The sequence below is a fragment of the Arachis ipaensis genome, chromosome B6 (genome assembly GCF_059453495.1).
Source record: "Arachis ipaensis isolate K30076 ecotype BB chromosome B6, ASM5945349v1, whole genome shotgun sequence".
NCBI lineage: Eukaryota > Viridiplantae > Streptophyta > Magnoliopsida > Fabales > Fabaceae > Arachis > Arachis ipaensis.
The window spans coordinates 144,743,673-144,761,347 of NC_142441.1; the positions used below are offsets into that span (position 1 = coordinate 144,743,673).

The 17,675-nt window shown below is 35.5% G+C and overlaps 2 protein-coding genes across 2 annotated transcripts; one reads left to right on the forward strand and one right to left on the reverse strand.

The window, feature by feature from the left end:
* Nucleotides 1-7,859: 7,859 nt before the first annotated feature.
* LOC148563035 (uncharacterized) lies at nucleotides 7,860-10,044 on the reverse strand. Its single transcript, XM_088491130.1, has 2 exons — nucleotides 9,144-10,044; nucleotides 7,860-9,067 (listed from the first exon to the last, which is right to left on the reverse strand). The coding sequence occupies exons 1-2, from the start codon at nucleotides 10,042-10,044 to the stop codon at nucleotides 7,860-7,862; spliced, it is 2,109 nt and encodes a 702-aa protein (XP_088347256.1).
* A 4,313-nt stretch (nucleotides 10,045-14,357) lies between these two features.
* LOC107605145 (Plastid-lipid associated protein PAP / fibrillin family protein) lies at nucleotides 14,358-17,423 on the forward strand. The gene is made up of 4 exons (XM_016306912.3): nucleotides 14,358-14,736; nucleotides 15,358-15,481; nucleotides 16,219-16,398; nucleotides 17,067-17,423. The coding sequence occupies exons 1-4, from the start codon at nucleotides 14,512-14,514 to the stop codon at nucleotides 17,252-17,254; spliced, it is 717 nt and encodes a 238-aa protein (XP_016162398.1). The 5' UTR covers nucleotides 14,358-14,511; the 3' UTR covers nucleotides 17,255-17,423.
* The last annotated feature ends 252 nt before the right edge of the window (nucleotides 17,424-17,675 follow it).

Consider the following 17,675-nt stretch of genomic DNA (forward strand, 5'->3'; position numbering starts at 1 on the left):
GATTTTTTTTAGTGATTTGTAAGTGAATGAGACAAGAATATTGAATGCGTATATAGGCATCGCTTAATAGCACAAAGAGGAGTTTGTCGATGTATTTCGAATTCAGTTATTTCGTCGACGGTTATTGAGATCCGAAGGATCCTAACAAGATGACAAAATACTAAAATGACAACGCCAGAAAACCAGGACAACAATATCAACGATCCAAAGCTCTTGACACTGCTGAAATGTTAAAGTGAAAAGAGCAATTCAACAATCAATGATAAAAAAAGATTAATGTGTTAAACTGAGTCATCTTTTTGTTGTGTTGTTAAATTACTTGATTAATTTGTTTGAGTTTTAAAAGGACAGTAGTTATATATGGCTGTTATTCTTAAAATTAGAGGAGGTCTGAAAAATATGAAGAGTGATAGAGGAGGAGGTGAAAAGGAAAGAAAAAAATTTTTGAGAAGTAAAAGACCATACTAAGAAGAGAGAAAAATAAATATAAGGATATTTTTGTTGGAATGATGATTTTAAATCTAAATTTAACGTTAAAAAACAATTTTAAACAAAAAAAATAAGGACGATTTTGATTTTCGACTAAAATCATAGAGACTAAAATCGTACTTAACCCCATAATATTAATATAATTTGATTACAAATTTAAACGTAAATTTATTTTTTATATAGTGTAAATACTCCCATGTATATATTTATTTTGATATAATGTTTTTACTTTTTACTAAATTTGAGAATTATTTTTATTATTTTTGCATATTAATGAAAATTAAATAATTAAATATAAAATCATACATATTATTAGAGTAATTCTCATAATTTCTCTATAGTAAACATTAACATTAATAGGTAATATATAATTATAATATTTTTTTATATTATTGGGGAACTGATTATGGCACCTGAAAGAGTTTTTAATTTTATGGATTTAGAAGGTAATAAAATATTATTTTATATTCGTAAGTTTAGAAAAATATAGAAAGAATTTGATGAAATAAAAAAGGATATAAATTCAAATAAATGGATAAAATAAGAATAAAAACTTGATAATTAAGAGAGAGAAAAATATTTATTAATAAGATATAATTTTATAGAGTTAGAAGAATAATTAGGTTTACTATTTAGTCTTTCTAATAATTTTTCATTTATTTAATATCTATAATAATGTAACAAGTATTATTAATTAATTTATATTTATTATACCATACAATAAAACATTATTAAGAAAATGCTAATATAATAAATATCACAATAATAAAAAATTAATTTAAAAAAATTGTATCAAAAAATTTTTAAGTACAAATAGTTCTTTGACTAATTTAACATTATAACGGTGTTATTTTGTCTAAATGAATAAAAATAAATAGATTTTTAAGTAATTTGAGTTTGGGAACAAACAGATTCTATCATTTTCTAACTGTCTATGTTGACATTTACCGTTTATGTTATCCGGCTTAACGTGTCAGATCAATAATTTTTATGAGTGTTTGACGACAAGACTCACATAAGGGCCACATTATCTCGCGGAGATCAAGAGGATATTTTTTTTATCAGAGATTGCAAATGTCCTTGGCAAGAAAAAAGAAAAGAAAGGGACCAATTAGTAATTCACTCAAACAAATCATTAATAAATTGACTTGCATTGGGATGTAGGTTAAGAGTTTTTGCTCTTGTTTAATTTGGGCTTACTAGAGAATTGTTTATTCCCATTAATTTTGGGCCTGAAGATGGCCCACTAACTAATTATTTTCTTTGTAGCAAAAACGGAAAGGAAGAAAAAAAAAAAAACAAAACGACGGGAAAGCGCCAAACTGTCAACTGTGTATCTGTTCAGTATACTAGCAATTGGGCCACGCAAGTCGCAACTATAATTAATCGAAGTGGCCGAGGCATTGCACCAATGGCCAATATGTTGGCCTCACATAAGCCACATCTCAAGTTCGAATCCCAGCTATAACTAGGTAGTGAACTAGTGATAGAATTTGTGTGTCTGAGTAAGTGTGTTGTGTAATCTAGAATTGGGGGTTGTCCAATCCATCGACTAAAAAAAATTTAATCAAAATTTATAGCTTTTATAATTTATTTAATTTAATTCTGCTAGGTAGACACTAAAAAATCAGAACAACATAATCAGTAGACTGATTTTTTAGCCCACTGAAAATTAAAAAAAAAAAACTACCTCAACTAAAGTTAAATAAATATCTGCATGAAAATAAATATCTGCATGCGTATATAAAACTTTTGCTACATGCCTTCTCACAGCATCGATCCAGTATGTTGCTGTAGACGTAGCCTTTTGGATCATAAATACCGAAAGCATTATCGAAAAGAGCGTAGTCGAAGTTCACAGAAATAGAAATGTCTCGGTAGACGAAGTAAGGGTAAGCGTTGATCATAAAAGAAGCACCGGTGTTAACTAAGAAGGTAACAATATCGATCATTACGGGAACAAAGTTTATGGCGAAGGTGATTGAGGAAGAAGGGAAGGAAGAAGCGAGAATTGCCATGAGGCGTCATGACATTGATCTTGCGGTCAAGGTCGTGGGAGGCGAGAATGGAGTAGAGATTTTGCATGACTTTGAACAATGCATTGGCATCGAGGTGGTCATCATTGTTGTCAAGGTGGTGGTGAGGTACTCGTTGCCGACAACGATGACGACAACAGAGGAGGCGGGCAGGAAGGCTGGGGGATCCGCGACGGTTACTTCAAACAGCGGCGTCGTTGAGCTTTCGGTGGCGTATGCGGGAGCCCGCGGCGGCGTTGGCACGGTCGACCGAGGGCGGTTGCAACAGCGCAGGTGAGGCTGCGACAGCAAGAGGGAGACCGGAGATTGAGAAGATATGATGAGAATAGGAGTAACCATCCATACTATAAATGGATTTAATTGTTAATCCTAAATTTTCAAATTTCAAAGTCTGAAATTACAAAATTAATTAACAATATGATTTTTAATTAAATTTTACCTTCCTTTTTTACTCCATTATTCACATTGTTTAAATTTGTCATTATTTTCCTATACTTGCTCATGCACTTTGTAATTTATTTATTTTATCTTAAATTCATAATACGAAAGTGTATTTTAAGTAGATGTGATGTGTTAATTAAAAAAAATATTTTAAAATTATCGTACGTATTAATTGTAATTATTTAAAGTTGCCTGATTAAAAGTTATTTACCTATATTTTTTTTATAATATAATTAGAGAGAGAATATTATTATAAATAGAGGATAATATATTTTAAGTATATTATAATTTTTTATGTTTTTTTATTTGTTTGTTTTTTTTATATTTGTACTTAATTATACTTTAAGAATTTAAATATTAAATATTATATCTTAAACCCTAAATTTTAAATTTTATCATTTTGTTTGGATAGAGAATGGAAGATAAAGAAAAAAAATAAGAGAAAAAAATAAAAAGATAAATTATTTTTTTATGTGTTGTTTGGATAAAGAAAAAATGAATAGAAACAAAATAGAAAATTTTTTTGTTTGAATAAAAATAAAAATAAAAATAATCATAATAAAATAAAATTACATAAATATTCTTAGGTCTTTTGTTTTTTTACTAATAAAATGGTGAATTAATAATTTATCAATATTTATACATTTTATTTTTATCATCTCATCTTTGAAAAGAAAAATTTTGAATGAATTTCACACTATTTTTTTCTTTTTCATTCAATTTTTCTTTCTCGTCCAAACAACAAAAAATTTACTTTTTCATTATTTTTCTTTCTTCACATTTTCTTTCCCTTTATATTCTCTTAGTCCAAATAATGTGTATACCTTAAACCTTAAATCTTAAAAATAAAAGATCCATATCTTAATTCCTAAATACTAAATCATAAACCCTAAATATCAAACCCCTCTAAATCCTAAATCACATTTTCTAATCCAAAAGGTAATAAACTTTAATTTCTAAATTCTAAACCCTAATCGAAAAAGTTTTAAACTCAAAACACTAAATCATAAACCTTAAATCTTAAATCCTAGTCCACAAATCACATACCCTAATCTAAAAATTCTTAAATTCTAAATTCTAATCCCTAGGCCTTAAATTATAAATTCTAAAAACTAAATTCTAAGTTTCTAATCTCTAAATCTAAATCCTAAATATCAAAATTCTCTAAATCTAAACCCTAAACCACATATCCTAATCCAAAAAATATAAACTTTAACCACTAGACCCTACATGCTAAATATTAAAAACCTAAACTCTAAATCATAAATTTAAAATTTTAAATTTTAAACACTAAATCTTAAACCGCTAAATACGAATTTTAAATCATAACCCCTAATATATAAAATCACATACCATAATAAAAAAAAATCCTAATCCTAATCCTATATCATAAATCTTAAAATCTAAATATATAATCTTATATTTCACCCTTTTTTTTTAATAAGTAGATCATCAATTAATTGATATCATACTTTTAATTTTTCACAATACTCCTTAATTCGACATATCAAGAGCAACTTCAATGGTATAAAGGTAGAGTCCGGCTTTTTTACCAAAATACGCACCAAAAAAACATTAATTCCCAAAATGCGCATGGATGAAAATGTTTCTGCAAATGCGCACCCCCAACTCGCATGCAGCTACCACGAAATGGAAATGGCATAGACATTAAGAAGGGTGGCCACGAAATGGGATTATGGCACTGACACAAACCATTTCGTGCCTGGCACAAAGGAAATGGAGCATGTCAACCTTGGTGGCCACGAATTGGACCAATACACGCATGGCAAACACGAAATGGGGGAATTCACTGATGGCACACACGAAATGGGCCAAGTCAAGTGTGTCATCCACGAGTTGGCCATATCTTGGTTGGCACACACGAAATGGGCGTCCTCAAGTGTGGCAGGCACGAAATGGGGGGGGTGGCAGTCAAAGCAGCAAGTCTCAGCGTTGCAGTTCCCGTACGAGCATGCATTGGGTGAAAGTGAGACAATTTATTGTTGGGTTGTGAGGTTGAAGCATATAAAAGGAGGTTGTGGGAGGGTAGGGGACCAAAGCCAAAGTAAAAAAAAGGAGAAGTGAAGTAGTGGGTTGCTTCGGTGAAAAAAAAGAGAAGTTGAGGAGTAATTGATTTGTTAAAAAAAATGAGTGGAAGTGAAATTAATGTGGAAGAAAATCTTAATAGGTTGGATGAATTTCACATTTCTGCTCATTTACATGTTAAGGTGAGTTTATTTTTTTTATTACAAAAAAAAATTTGTTAATAATTTAAATGATTGTTTTAAACTATATAATTGTGTTTTAATCTATTTCATTTTTAGCCGGCACGTGTCTTGACTCCGCATGGCACGCTGGTCGATGTTTTCTCTGTAGACGAAGCAGATCCGAGTATGGAGATTAGGAGGCAGATGCTGGAGCCGTATCTAAGAAGAGCCGGCTTCTATTATGCATCTCTGATAAAGTGTTTTGAGTACGACAATCCAATGATTAGCGCTCTTGTGGAGAGATGGCGTCTTGAGACCCATACATTCCACCTCCCATGGGGTGAGTGTACTATCACTTTGGAGGATGTTACCATGCAGGTGGGATTACCAATCGACAGTGAACCGGTCAGCGGCACTCTGAGGTCATGGAGTAAGTTCCACCAGAGAGATATTTGGCAATGGTGTGAGGAACTCCTTGGAGAAGTTCCTGACGGACATGTTGGGACCACGAAGTATAACATAAAACTGAAGTGGCTCAGGAGTAGACTGCAACAGATGCCTCTTGACTCTCCCGAGGAGGCCCTCGTACGGTATCCACGTTGTTATATTATGTATTTATTGGGTGGCGTTCTACTTCCTGACAAAGCGAACAACACGGTTCATGTTCGTTATCTTCCTCTCCTGGCAAACTATGAAGCCATTAGTACATATAGTTTGGGTAGTGCCGTGCTCTGTTGGTTGTATAGAGGCATGTGCCTAGCGACTGATTATAACATCGAGGGAATGTCTGGTTGTCATACACTGTTGATGTCTTGGATATACTTCAGGCTTCCTTTCTGGGCACCGGACGTGACGAGCCCATACACGTTTCCGTTAGCTACAACGTAATAAATTTTCTTCCATATCTTCTGTATTTATGCTCCGTGTTCTGATTTCCTCTGCGTAATTTTTTAAATGTGGTTATAATTTCATTCTGTTTTTTCGCAGGTGGGCGGGCAAGAGAGGAAAGAATGACTACGTCGAGCAACGCTTACAAAGGCACCGACTTAGGTTGGACAATTTGAAGGTGGATGAGGTAACTATTCCTGTTGCATCACTCTTGCATGATATTGTTTTGTCCCATGAAGTTTAGTCTACCTGTGTAAATGAAATTTGGATTTGGTAGTTTGTGTGGATGCCGTACAGGGATGCACGTATTTTGTCGAGGGTGCCTGGGGACTTTCTTGGTGCTCCGCATGGGGATTTCTATACGGCTGTCGTGCCACTTATTCTGTTCCGCTAGATTGAGATTGTTAACATCGATAGAGTCATGCGGCAATTTGGCGGCAAACAAGGTCCACCGAACCCTCCACTAAACATAGACACCTTCCATCGCCAGTCGGCTCGCAATGACGATGGATGGTGGCCCATCCGCCTGCAGACATGGTTTGAAGTATGGGCAAACAGACGGACTGTATCATATCGACTAGAGATTGATAGGGCAGATACCTTGCAACCCAGTCATGATTATTACAGGTGGTATTGCTCGAGAACAAAGAGGTTTCTTTCACCCCCGGAGGCCTTCCATGATCCCCGAGGAGATGATATTCCCCGAGGGGCTCCGGCAGAGTACGGTAGAGGCCCAGTTGTTCAGCTACCAGCAGTTCCGCAGGACAGGAGACGCCATCGTTCCCGCCGTGGAAAACATCAGGCTGTCGGAGCTGATGAGATGCATGTCCCAGATTCTCCAGTTCCGGATCCAGGTCAGGTTAATGTCTGGAGTCAGCAGGAACATCCACCGGTGGAAGTGAATTTCCCTGGAGATGTCTACTGCCCGCAGCCGTTCATCGCAGAGGACCTCTTTCAGTCATCCACGGTCCATCAGTATATGCCTTACAATAGTACCTACGAGGAGGGTGGTTCATCGCAGGGGGGCGGTACACAGGACCTGATTGACTCTATGGATCGAGTTGGTTGGACAAACTTTTCATCCTTATTTGATGGCCTAGATCAACTCATTCTTTCTCAAGCATCACCACGCACACCCACCGACTTAGGACTTGCACTTCGACCGTATGATTCAGGTAGTCACCCCCCTGTCGGAAGGAGGAGATCTGTTTCTGTAGGTGACACGGCCGGATCCCAGATGCGCCCGTTCGAGCCTTCGTTGTTAGATGGCCGTCGCTTATTATATGCGGGGGCTGATGATGTAGGGGAGGAGGCACAGCCAGGACGTCCCCGCCGCGACACTCGAGCACCTTCATGTGGTACAGGTGGGAGGTTGGGACATGCTGGAACCATCACTAGTTCACGTTATGGTTTTAAGGTTATTTGTTATCGTCCGATGTATGTATTTTCCCTTGGTTTGTGCTTTATTCTGTTTTATGGTGTTGTAGTTCATGGTTGTAACTTTTTTACGGTTATATGTATTGTCATGTAATAAATTCGGTGTTGTTAATGTTGATGTAGTACGGGTTGCAAATTTGTGTGATCAATCGACAAGAAAAGGATAATATTGCATTCATCTCTTTAATTCTAAAACATATCACATCACATCGACTAAAGACGAGAATTTAAATAAATTGAAAACATAACAACACTCAATATCCGACCCAACCACGCCGCTAAGTGCCCGTGACATGAGGACAATGTCTCCTAGTATGCCCCGGTTGCCTGCAAATTCCACATCGCTTTCCCGGTCCAGGCTCTACGTCGTCCATCTCATTCCAAATTCTTGTCGACACAGGTCGGCCATCCATCGATCGTCGCAGGTGGGGATTAGGACGGAAAAGTTGTCCTTCGTGGGGTGGCCACACTTCCTCATCGGGCAAGGGGAAAACTCCATCTGATATACCCGGAAGACATTTTCGACCCGATACACATCATCGACATATGACTGCCAATCAAGCCTAGCATGGGCACATGCTGCAAGCGCGTGGGCGCATGGGTAGTGCAATGCCTGGAAGTAGTCGCAGTCACACCGTCTTTGCTGGAGGTATACTCTGAATCTGGATTGAGACCCTACGCCGGCTATCTCATCGACGGTGAAGATCGATGTCGCCCTGTCGTGTGATATGACAAGCATCTGCGTGATTCCCTCCCTGTTGGCAAGTATTGCCTTTTGCAAGAACTGTGAGAACATCTGGTCACATGCAACCTGTGCTTCTGCCTGCCAACCCTTCTGGACAAATAATGCATTTAAACGGTGGTACGTGGACTTGACAATTGCACACACCGGAAGGTTACGAGTGCCCTTCATCACAGAGTTGATACACTCAGAAAGGTTCGTTGTCATGTGACCATATCGGCGCCCCTCATCCCGGTGTTGGAGCCATTTTGGTGGCTCTAACCCTCTTATCCAAGCCATCATTGCCGGGGACGTGGCCGGATCCTCCGCGCTGATTAACTCTAGGTAGTATTGTGCCTGCTCTTGGGTCTTCGAGTATGCAGCGCTAACAAGATGTCTTTTGGCTTCTTTACTCTTGAAGTTTGTTGCGAAATTGGACGCAATGTGTCGGACACAGTAAACATTATGTTCCCAGCCACAACCCTCCCGCTCCAGCGCAGCCTTTATGGCCGCATGCCTGTCAGAGATCTGTAGAACATCTGGTTGCGTAGCCACATGTCTCCTTAAGTTGGTCAGAAAGAAGTACCATGCATCTGTGTTCTCCCGTTCCACTAGCGCGAAGGCTATGGGAAGAATGTTGTTGTTTCCGTCCTGTGCTATTCCCATCAACAAGGTACCCGTGTACTTACCATACAGGTGTGTTCCATCAACCGAAACTAGAGGCTTGCAGTGCTTGAATGCCTCGACACACGATGGTAATGACCAGAATACTTGATGAAACATGACGCTTTCACGATCGAGGGTGTTGCCCACGTAGTATGGTCGGGTTTGTAGGTCAACAATTGTCCCTATGACGAAATGGCAAATTCGTAAGAGCATGAAAACTATTACAAAACTAGTATGCAATCCAATAGATAGGCTTACCTGGAACAAAGGTTTGCAACGCATTGAAGTATCTCTGTAACTGGTTATAAGAATCATCCCAGTCTCCATAGATTCTCGCTATTGCCTTTTGCTTTGCTAGCCAAACCTTCTTGTAAGACACCTTGTATCCGTATGCCGACTCCACGGACCCCTGCAACACTTTTATGCAAATCGTTGCGTCTGCTTGAACCATGGGAAATATGTGCTGGCATATGACATTTGAATCCAGTTGAGCATGATCTTGCGAAGTCGCGGACGCCAAACAAGTGTGAGGCCCTTGGTATTTTTGAACTTCCCAAAATTTGGACGCCCTTGTCTTTGCAACCCTCACCATCCAGGAACATTGGTCACCAAAAAGTTTGCACCGACAAACATACCTGGTATGATCTGACTCCACTACTTTGAATTCCGCACTTCGACGTATGTTGTAGTTCTTAACAGCAAGCATTGTTGCATCCTTAGTCAGGAATTTCAGGCCAACCTCTAGCTCCATTTCACCTGTCAAACCATAGTTACTGGGTATGTCCTCTGCATTTGTCGAGTTCATTGGACCAAGACTGAGGTGCAGGTAATGGTCGGGGGTGCCGCTAGAAAGACCTCCGACCCTTGCAACATTGATCGGTTCAACAACACTTGGGATGACCCTATCGCCCTGAACCGGTTGGGTTTCCGGAACAACATCTGCTTCCTCTCCACTATCATTCTCAATCTCGTCTTCCTCAGATGAGTCAGCCAACACATCGGCCATTCCTTCCGGATATGCAACATGGACATTCGGGAATGGACGTCGGTCAGGTATTTCTGTATTCTGGGCAGGGGCCACGAAGGCATTAAAGGACGGACTACGACCCCTACCTATGTCCAAAAATGGAATTCCTTCACCAGCGCCGGAATTTCGCATTTCCTCCACGTTATTCGAACTAGATGAGCTGCCCCCACATCTTGGAGCTTCACGCAGAGTTCCATCTAATAGATGCTTCCGATGCTACGATGATATGAAAACATCATCGACACGTGCTGGTCAGATTTAATATGCATCTTCTGATATGTAAACAAATTAGCTACAGCAACGGGCATCCTGTAAATGAGCGTACTGATCTCCTTTTTTCCAATCAGCCCAGTGTTCATCAGAATCATATTTTTAAGTTGCTGTAGACAGGACTGTGGAGAAATCATTATCCAAAGTGGGTCGTCACACATAAAGGTCACTCCCTCACCTGTATACGAAATTTCACCATCGGGATATATGACCACATAAATATATTCAGATGCCATTATGACACCCAAAAATTACTGAAAGTAGCTCCTGTGAGAGTGGAATTTTCGGAGAAGAAAGAAGGGTAGAAGAAGTGAGAGTGAGAAATGTGGGTTTACTTCTGCTGGCGAAGGATTTTTATAGCCTAGCCGTTGTCCCAATTCGTGTGCAGTACACACAAATTTGTGACATTTCGTGTGCGGTACAGGAGACATGGCTTCTGAGCTCAGCCGTACCCCCATTTCGCTAATGCCAGGCGTGAGTTCCTCCCTCCATTTCGCTGCTGCCCTCATGGAAATGGGATATCCATTTCGTGTGTGGTTAGCATGACATGGCATGCCCATTTCGTGGGCACCATAAATGAAATGGAGTTCATTTCCATTTCACGGGCAGAGGCCACAAAATGGTGATGCGCATTTACAGAAAGATTTCCAGCCATGCGCATTTTGGGAATTAATGTTTTTCAGGTGCGCATTTAGGTAAAAAAGCCAGTAGAGTCCCTTCTCTGACATAAAAGAACTTTGAAGCATTGAAGTGAAAAAAACATTGAATTCTTTTAAGTAGACCAAAAAAAAGTCCCTCTTCAAAAAACTCTTGCAATCCAATGGAGTCTTGATACATGGCAAATTAATTAAAAAAACAAATAAAAATATATAACATATATATTAAAATAATAATTAAATTATAATTAATTAATTAACAATGATAATAATTAGTAAATATAATTATTAATAAATTAATTATTATTTAAATAATTAAATTATAATTAATTAAATTTGTTTACATAAAAAAATAAATTTAATTTTTATATATTATAAAATAATTTTTGGTTGGGTTGTTTATTTTTATTTATAAAATTAAAATGCTAACTACATTACAAAATTAGCCGTTACAAAATTAGCCGTTGAAAACTAATCGTTACTATGTTACCGTTATTATTAATAAATTAATATTTTATTACTCTATATATACTACTTATATACATTTCTATTCTCATATTTTCTCCTACTCTTCTTCGTCTTCTTTCAAGTTTACGAAATCAAAGTAGAGATATTATTTTTTGTTATCTAAACCAACTCAACTATTTTTTCAATTACTTATAAAACTTTTCTCAAACTCCAAATACCCAACAATATCAAAGTTCAAACTCTCAAATTCCAAATTAAAACTGCACACTACCAAATACCTAAAAAGCTTGCAAACATAATGAGAGATTGTATTATATTGCATAATATGATTATTGAGAATAAAATAGACACTTATGCAAGAAATTTTGCTCAAAACTTAGAATATGCCGATGTCGAAAATGGATTATCACGACCTCAGTTAGGAGAGGAAGATTTTGCACCATACCATCAATTTCTCCAAAGAAATGCCCAACTTCAAAAAGGGCAGCAACATAGACAGTTGAAAGAGGACTTGATTGAACACACATAACAATTTCACAATGCTTGTTCTTAACTATAAAACTTAACTATGTTTTCTTTTATATTAAGTAATTTTACAAATTAGTTTAATCTCAAATTATATATTGTGTATTATTATTATATATAATTTTTTTAAATATTAATATTTTTTAATAGTGAATTATTTTTAAATTTATAAATTTAAATAATATTATTATAAAAAAATAGTAACTACATTAATTTTAATTATTTTAATTAATTAAATAAATAAGACCATAATAAAGACTAAAGTTTGTTTTTTCTAATGGAAAAAAAAGAAATACTTTAAATTTATATTTACTGTTTATAATGTAAAAATTAATATGAAGTTACTTTTTATTACAGGTAGGCCATAAATAAAAACGGGATGAATTCTATACTAAAAATATTAGTCTAAAAATTAATCTATCGCACATTTAAATTTTGTTTAAAGATTTGTCACTTGCATAAACTAATATCTTCTTTTTTTATTTATTAAATAGAAAAACTTTAAAATATACTAATTTGATATTTCAGTAATTTTTAAATTAATATAAGCGGTTTAAAATTATTGAAACATAAGTATATCAATCTTCTTTAAAATTTTCCAACTAAATATATAAATAATGTTCTTCAAAAAAAAAAAAATCAATAATTAAGCATTAGTCAGTTTCAGTGGGTCTGAATAGTCAAATTCATACCACACATGCTGTTTCCATTAAATGTCAATGTTCCAGCAGGAGCACGTGTAATCTGTCCTCCATTAGAAACATACCCAACAAAGGGTATGGCTTCTCTACAGTCATATCCACTTGTCCACGTGACTGTCATCTGTGCTTATTTTAATATTTTTTTACATTGTTACAGAATAATTTAATTATTTTTATTTTTTAATGATCATTTACCTAGTGAAATAAAAGGCTCAATTTTTTGAAAATGGAAGGCTTATGTGTGATCTTCTTCGATATGAATTTATGGGGTACAAGATAAAAATATGAGATAATTTTTTGGCAGTATAAGGTAAAAAAACTCGGATCATGCGAGTTATTTAGTTTTAAAATTTGCATAACAAATCACATGGTCCGATTTGTAGGATGAGAAATGATGTGAATTTTGAAAAGTTGAAATCGAACCCTCCGTGTTACTTGAGCTGGTTTTTTTTTAATATGAAATGGAACATGAAATCGCATGGTCCGACTTGTTGTAGGTTGTGAAATTTGAATTTCGGAAGTTTGAAGTCGAACCCTCCGTGTTGCTTGAGCTTGGTATTTTTTTATATGAACTGGAACATGAAATCGCATGGTTCGAGTTCATTTTTTAATATTTTTTTTGATTAAGCTTAACCTAGTTGAAGGGTCTGAGTTGATTATAGAGGCCTATATAAAAGTGTGTAACTGGTGGTAGCGATGTACTCGCGTCTTCTTCCCATTCTTCAACGGCTTCTTCTTCTGTTTCTTTTTTCTGAGTTTCTTCATTGCTTGTTTTGAACCAGAAAATCTAGTAGCCAAGTTTATGCTCATTTTTTAGTGATTGAGAGAAATGAGTGACAGAGTGTTACTAAAAGCGTATTATTTTGGTCATATTTTATTACAAACACCTGAAGGAGTAAAATTTGTTTGTGAAAATCCGCTAGATGTTGTTATTCCTTTTACCATCTCATTTGAAGAGTTCAAAGGTGTGATATGTGAAAAGATTGATTCTGAGAGGTCAAGAAAAATATATGTATTCTATACAGATATCCCATACCGGTGTTTGGTGGATTTGTCCAATTTCAAACCAAATATGTGACGGACGAAGCGAGCATGTAAGAGATGTTATTCCTTTTAACTTTGTATTTTTTTGGCATGTTGTTATTCCTTCCATCATACACAGCTGAAAACGGAAAAACGAAGAAGAAGAAGAGTGGGATTGAAGTTGAAAGTGAAATCTGAAAGTGATTGTATTCAGATGGTGAGAGTGGGTTATGCATGGGTCTTTGTTTGATTTCAGGGCACCGTTCGGGGGAGAAGTTGCTGCGCGACGTGTGTCCATGCCTTACCAAATCATACCGTGCGTTTGGTGAAATGCAACTCGGACGGTCCGTTTAGTGAATTGAAACTCGCAGGGTACGAGTTGTGGTTCCACTGACACCACAACATTGTGAAGCACCTCCTTCTCTCTATATCCGAGTCCAACACCACTCATACTTCCATATTTAGATTAAAAAGCCGTAATTAGATATTTATGTAAAATATTTTTACATCAATGATATATAAATTTTAAATTCATATATTTATATTAATTATTATAATTTAGGTTAAGTAATTGTTTTAATTTTTTTTTAATTTAAAATCGCTCATAACGTTAAAAATTATTTTAAATTCATATATCAATTATTATTTTTATGTGTATTATTTTTACATTTTTTTAGTTTAAAAAATAATAAAAATAAAAATAAAAAAATTATCTTTCATATTAAAAAATATAAAAAAAAAATGGTTCCAAACGTGATTTTTATTTATTTTATTTTATGCATAACAATAACATGAAATGAGAGGGAGCGGGAAGATCTGCATAGTTAGATGATGGGAGATAAGGTTGGGCAGCGTGGTCATCACCAAAACCAAGCACTTAAATTTCCAATCACACGTGGCATGCCACAAGCAGCTTCAACACTCGCCATTGACCCTTGCTCCTTCGTGACAGTGCCATGGCCACAGCTTCAGCTTCTCCTTCTCTTTTCCTCAGATCTTCTTCGTCCTGTGGTGGCCGTACTAACATAATCACTCTTCGCTCCTCTCATTCACGTTTCCCTCACCTGAATCGCTGCCACGTAAAGAAGAGCATCGCACTCACTGTTTCCGCTTCGGTTTCGGTGTCCAATCCTGAGCTTCGTGCCGCTCCCGATGATCTTGTTTCGTCTATTCTCTCAAAGGTAACTAAGATCACTTTCTGAAATTCAATTTGAGTTGAAAAGAGAAACTATTAACCGTGGTGTGATTTAGCTGAAGGAGCTTATCTCCGCCCTTGACCAAGTTTCTAGGGTTGATATGCCTATAAGCTAGAGAAATATTAGAATAAAAAATGTTTAAGTATAGATGATTGACATATGGTATGCATAGAGCATTTTTGTTAATACTAAAATTGGAAAGATAGATGTGATTAATAATTTCGATTTTCAAATTTGAAAAAATGCAAATGATATATATGTTGTAAATTTGATAATATTGCTAACCTCTCTGGATCTTTAGTTTCTTCTGTTCCAATTGGCAACTGATAATGAATTTATTTATGATTAAGGCATCAGATACTGAGCAACAGATGATTGGAAGGCACTAATTTTATCTAAAGAAGAGCATAATATGAACTGTAATGTTCATAAATTTCATGTGATAAAATTTATGATTTATGAGTTGTGAATGCTGTTGTTCCGTTTCAGCAGTGCTTTTTTTTATTTTTTATTTTTATAAATTGTTATAGTTTCTTCCATTTCATTCGATGTTCAATTTTCCAACTTGCATGCTAAAAAGGAATACTGAATCCTGACTTTAATCAGGTGTTGGAAACAGATGGAGGCGTTTTACTAAAATCTCAACAACATAAAGAGGTGGCTGAATTGGCTCAGCAATTGCAGAACTATTGTCTGAATGAGCCAGTTAAAAGCCCATTAATATTTGGAGGTGAGTTCACATTGTGCTGCACAACCTTGAGATGGCGTTAAAATGGCTCTAACAAAGTATCTTTGTACAAAATTTGCTTACTGCATGTTGGTTTTATAGTTTGTGATGACACCAAAAATAAAAACACTTAAAATTGATGATAGCAAAATGAAATTGAACAGTTTCAAAAGTGTTTGGTTACTAAGGTGTGTCAACACACTTTTGAGAGCCTCCAAAGTATAAAAGTGAAGGTACTTTTCATTTCGGTGAACTGTTTTTACTTTTCACTGTTATAAACTTAATCTCACTACTCCCTTATCAATCTCCAAAAGTCATCATATATTCAATATACTTTTTAGTAATTTTGCATATAAAGGTAATTTGAATTAATTTATTTCATTTCTTCCTATCAGAATTGTTCCTCCGAGACTTATTTGTAAAATACTCAAACCAAACAATTAAAAATTAAGCCAAAGGACCCTCTTCTTAACCTTGCAAAAGAAGCCCTTTATCTTTTTATATACACTTTTAATTTCTACAAAATCTTTGTATCTTTATATATAATTTAAAATCATTAAGTTCACTAGATATCACCTATTCACCTTCTCCAAGCAGATTCCACCTTCCATTGCTAATTACAATACATATTTTATAAACATTCCTTTGGGAATTTTAATTTATGATACACAAATCAAATTGGTTTGCCCTTTTATCTATCTTTCTTTTTTGCTCATTCCATTGACAAAAGTTGTTTCCAGAGTGGGATGTACCGTACTGTTCACAGCCAACATCACCTGGAGGTGGCTATAGGAGTGCGGTGGGACGCCTTTTCTTTAAGACGAAGCAAATGACTCAGGTTATTGAAGCTCCTGATATCGTGAGAAATAAGATCACCTTCACTGCCTTACGATTTTTGGATGGAGAAGTCTCTCTAAAGGGTACATTTTCTAAATATTTGAAAGGAGGTGTAAAACACTCCAATTTCCACATGCTGATGTCAAATCCAAAAAAGAAAGTAGCATTAAATTTATCTGCTTCATAAACTCTAAACTGAAGAAATAAATAAGTAATTGAACGATCTAAAGTTTTTAAGGTAAATTACATTGACATCTCAAGGATTAGGCAATATAATATATAACACAAAACACTCTTGTGGTTGTAGAAGTGTATGTTAATCTATATTTAAGTTTGGGTGATACTATGCTCGACATCTGGGCATTTTTTTAAAATGTTATAGTCATCTTCCTTCTGAAAAATGACACTAACCTCCCCAAACTAAAAGGTACAATCAAAAGGGGAGCTTAGTATAGGTTTGATGAATAGAAGGGTATTTGTGTATTTTTATCTAACTTTAAGGACGGCAGCATAACTGATTGCCTTGGATCTTAAATCTTGATATCTGTTTGCTTATTTTTCAGTCTGCGCGTTTTCCGTTCAGTTCTTTGGGAATGTATCCTCTCAATTTTTTCTCTCAATTATTTGGTAAAGTATGATCTCTCACCAACAATTGAGAAAAAAAAATTTGAGAAGATCTATTCCCTAGTTTTTTAACTTTCTATGTGGTGTCACCTTCTGTGCTGAATTTATCTATGCAAACTTGCAACAGGAAAACTCAAGGCTTTAGATACTGAATGGATTCAAGTTGTATTCGAAGCACCCGAATTGAAGCTAGGGTCATGGGAGGCCCGGTATGGCGGCGAGAGTCAAGTTAAACTGAGAATCACTTACATTGATGAAAAAATCAGGTTGGGAGTGGGTTCTAGAGGTTCCCTCTTTGTATTTCAAAGAAAATGAAGTTGAGCTGCAAAATCTCAGATTTCTGTAGCTTTGTACACTGCACACTTTCATATTTTCATGTATAATGTGATTATGAGTGAATCTCATTAGATCTTGTAAAGGAAAACAGCTGACAAAGTCAAGGGGCAATTCACTAACCATTAACCAACTAACTATTTTCTATAAACCAAGGTATTGTGAATTGTGGCAGGACAAAAGATTTCTTTGATTATTCTCAACACCTAAGAGATTAATATTATAATGATTAATATATTAAAAGACACATTAATATCTTATATTTTATAGAAGAGATCAAATATTCAAATTTTGGAAATACCAGTTTTTCTTTTTATAAATCAATATAATAAAAGATAATTTAAACATAAAAATTTGCATACAAAACTTAATTTTCATTGTATAGAGTAGATTATGGGTTTGT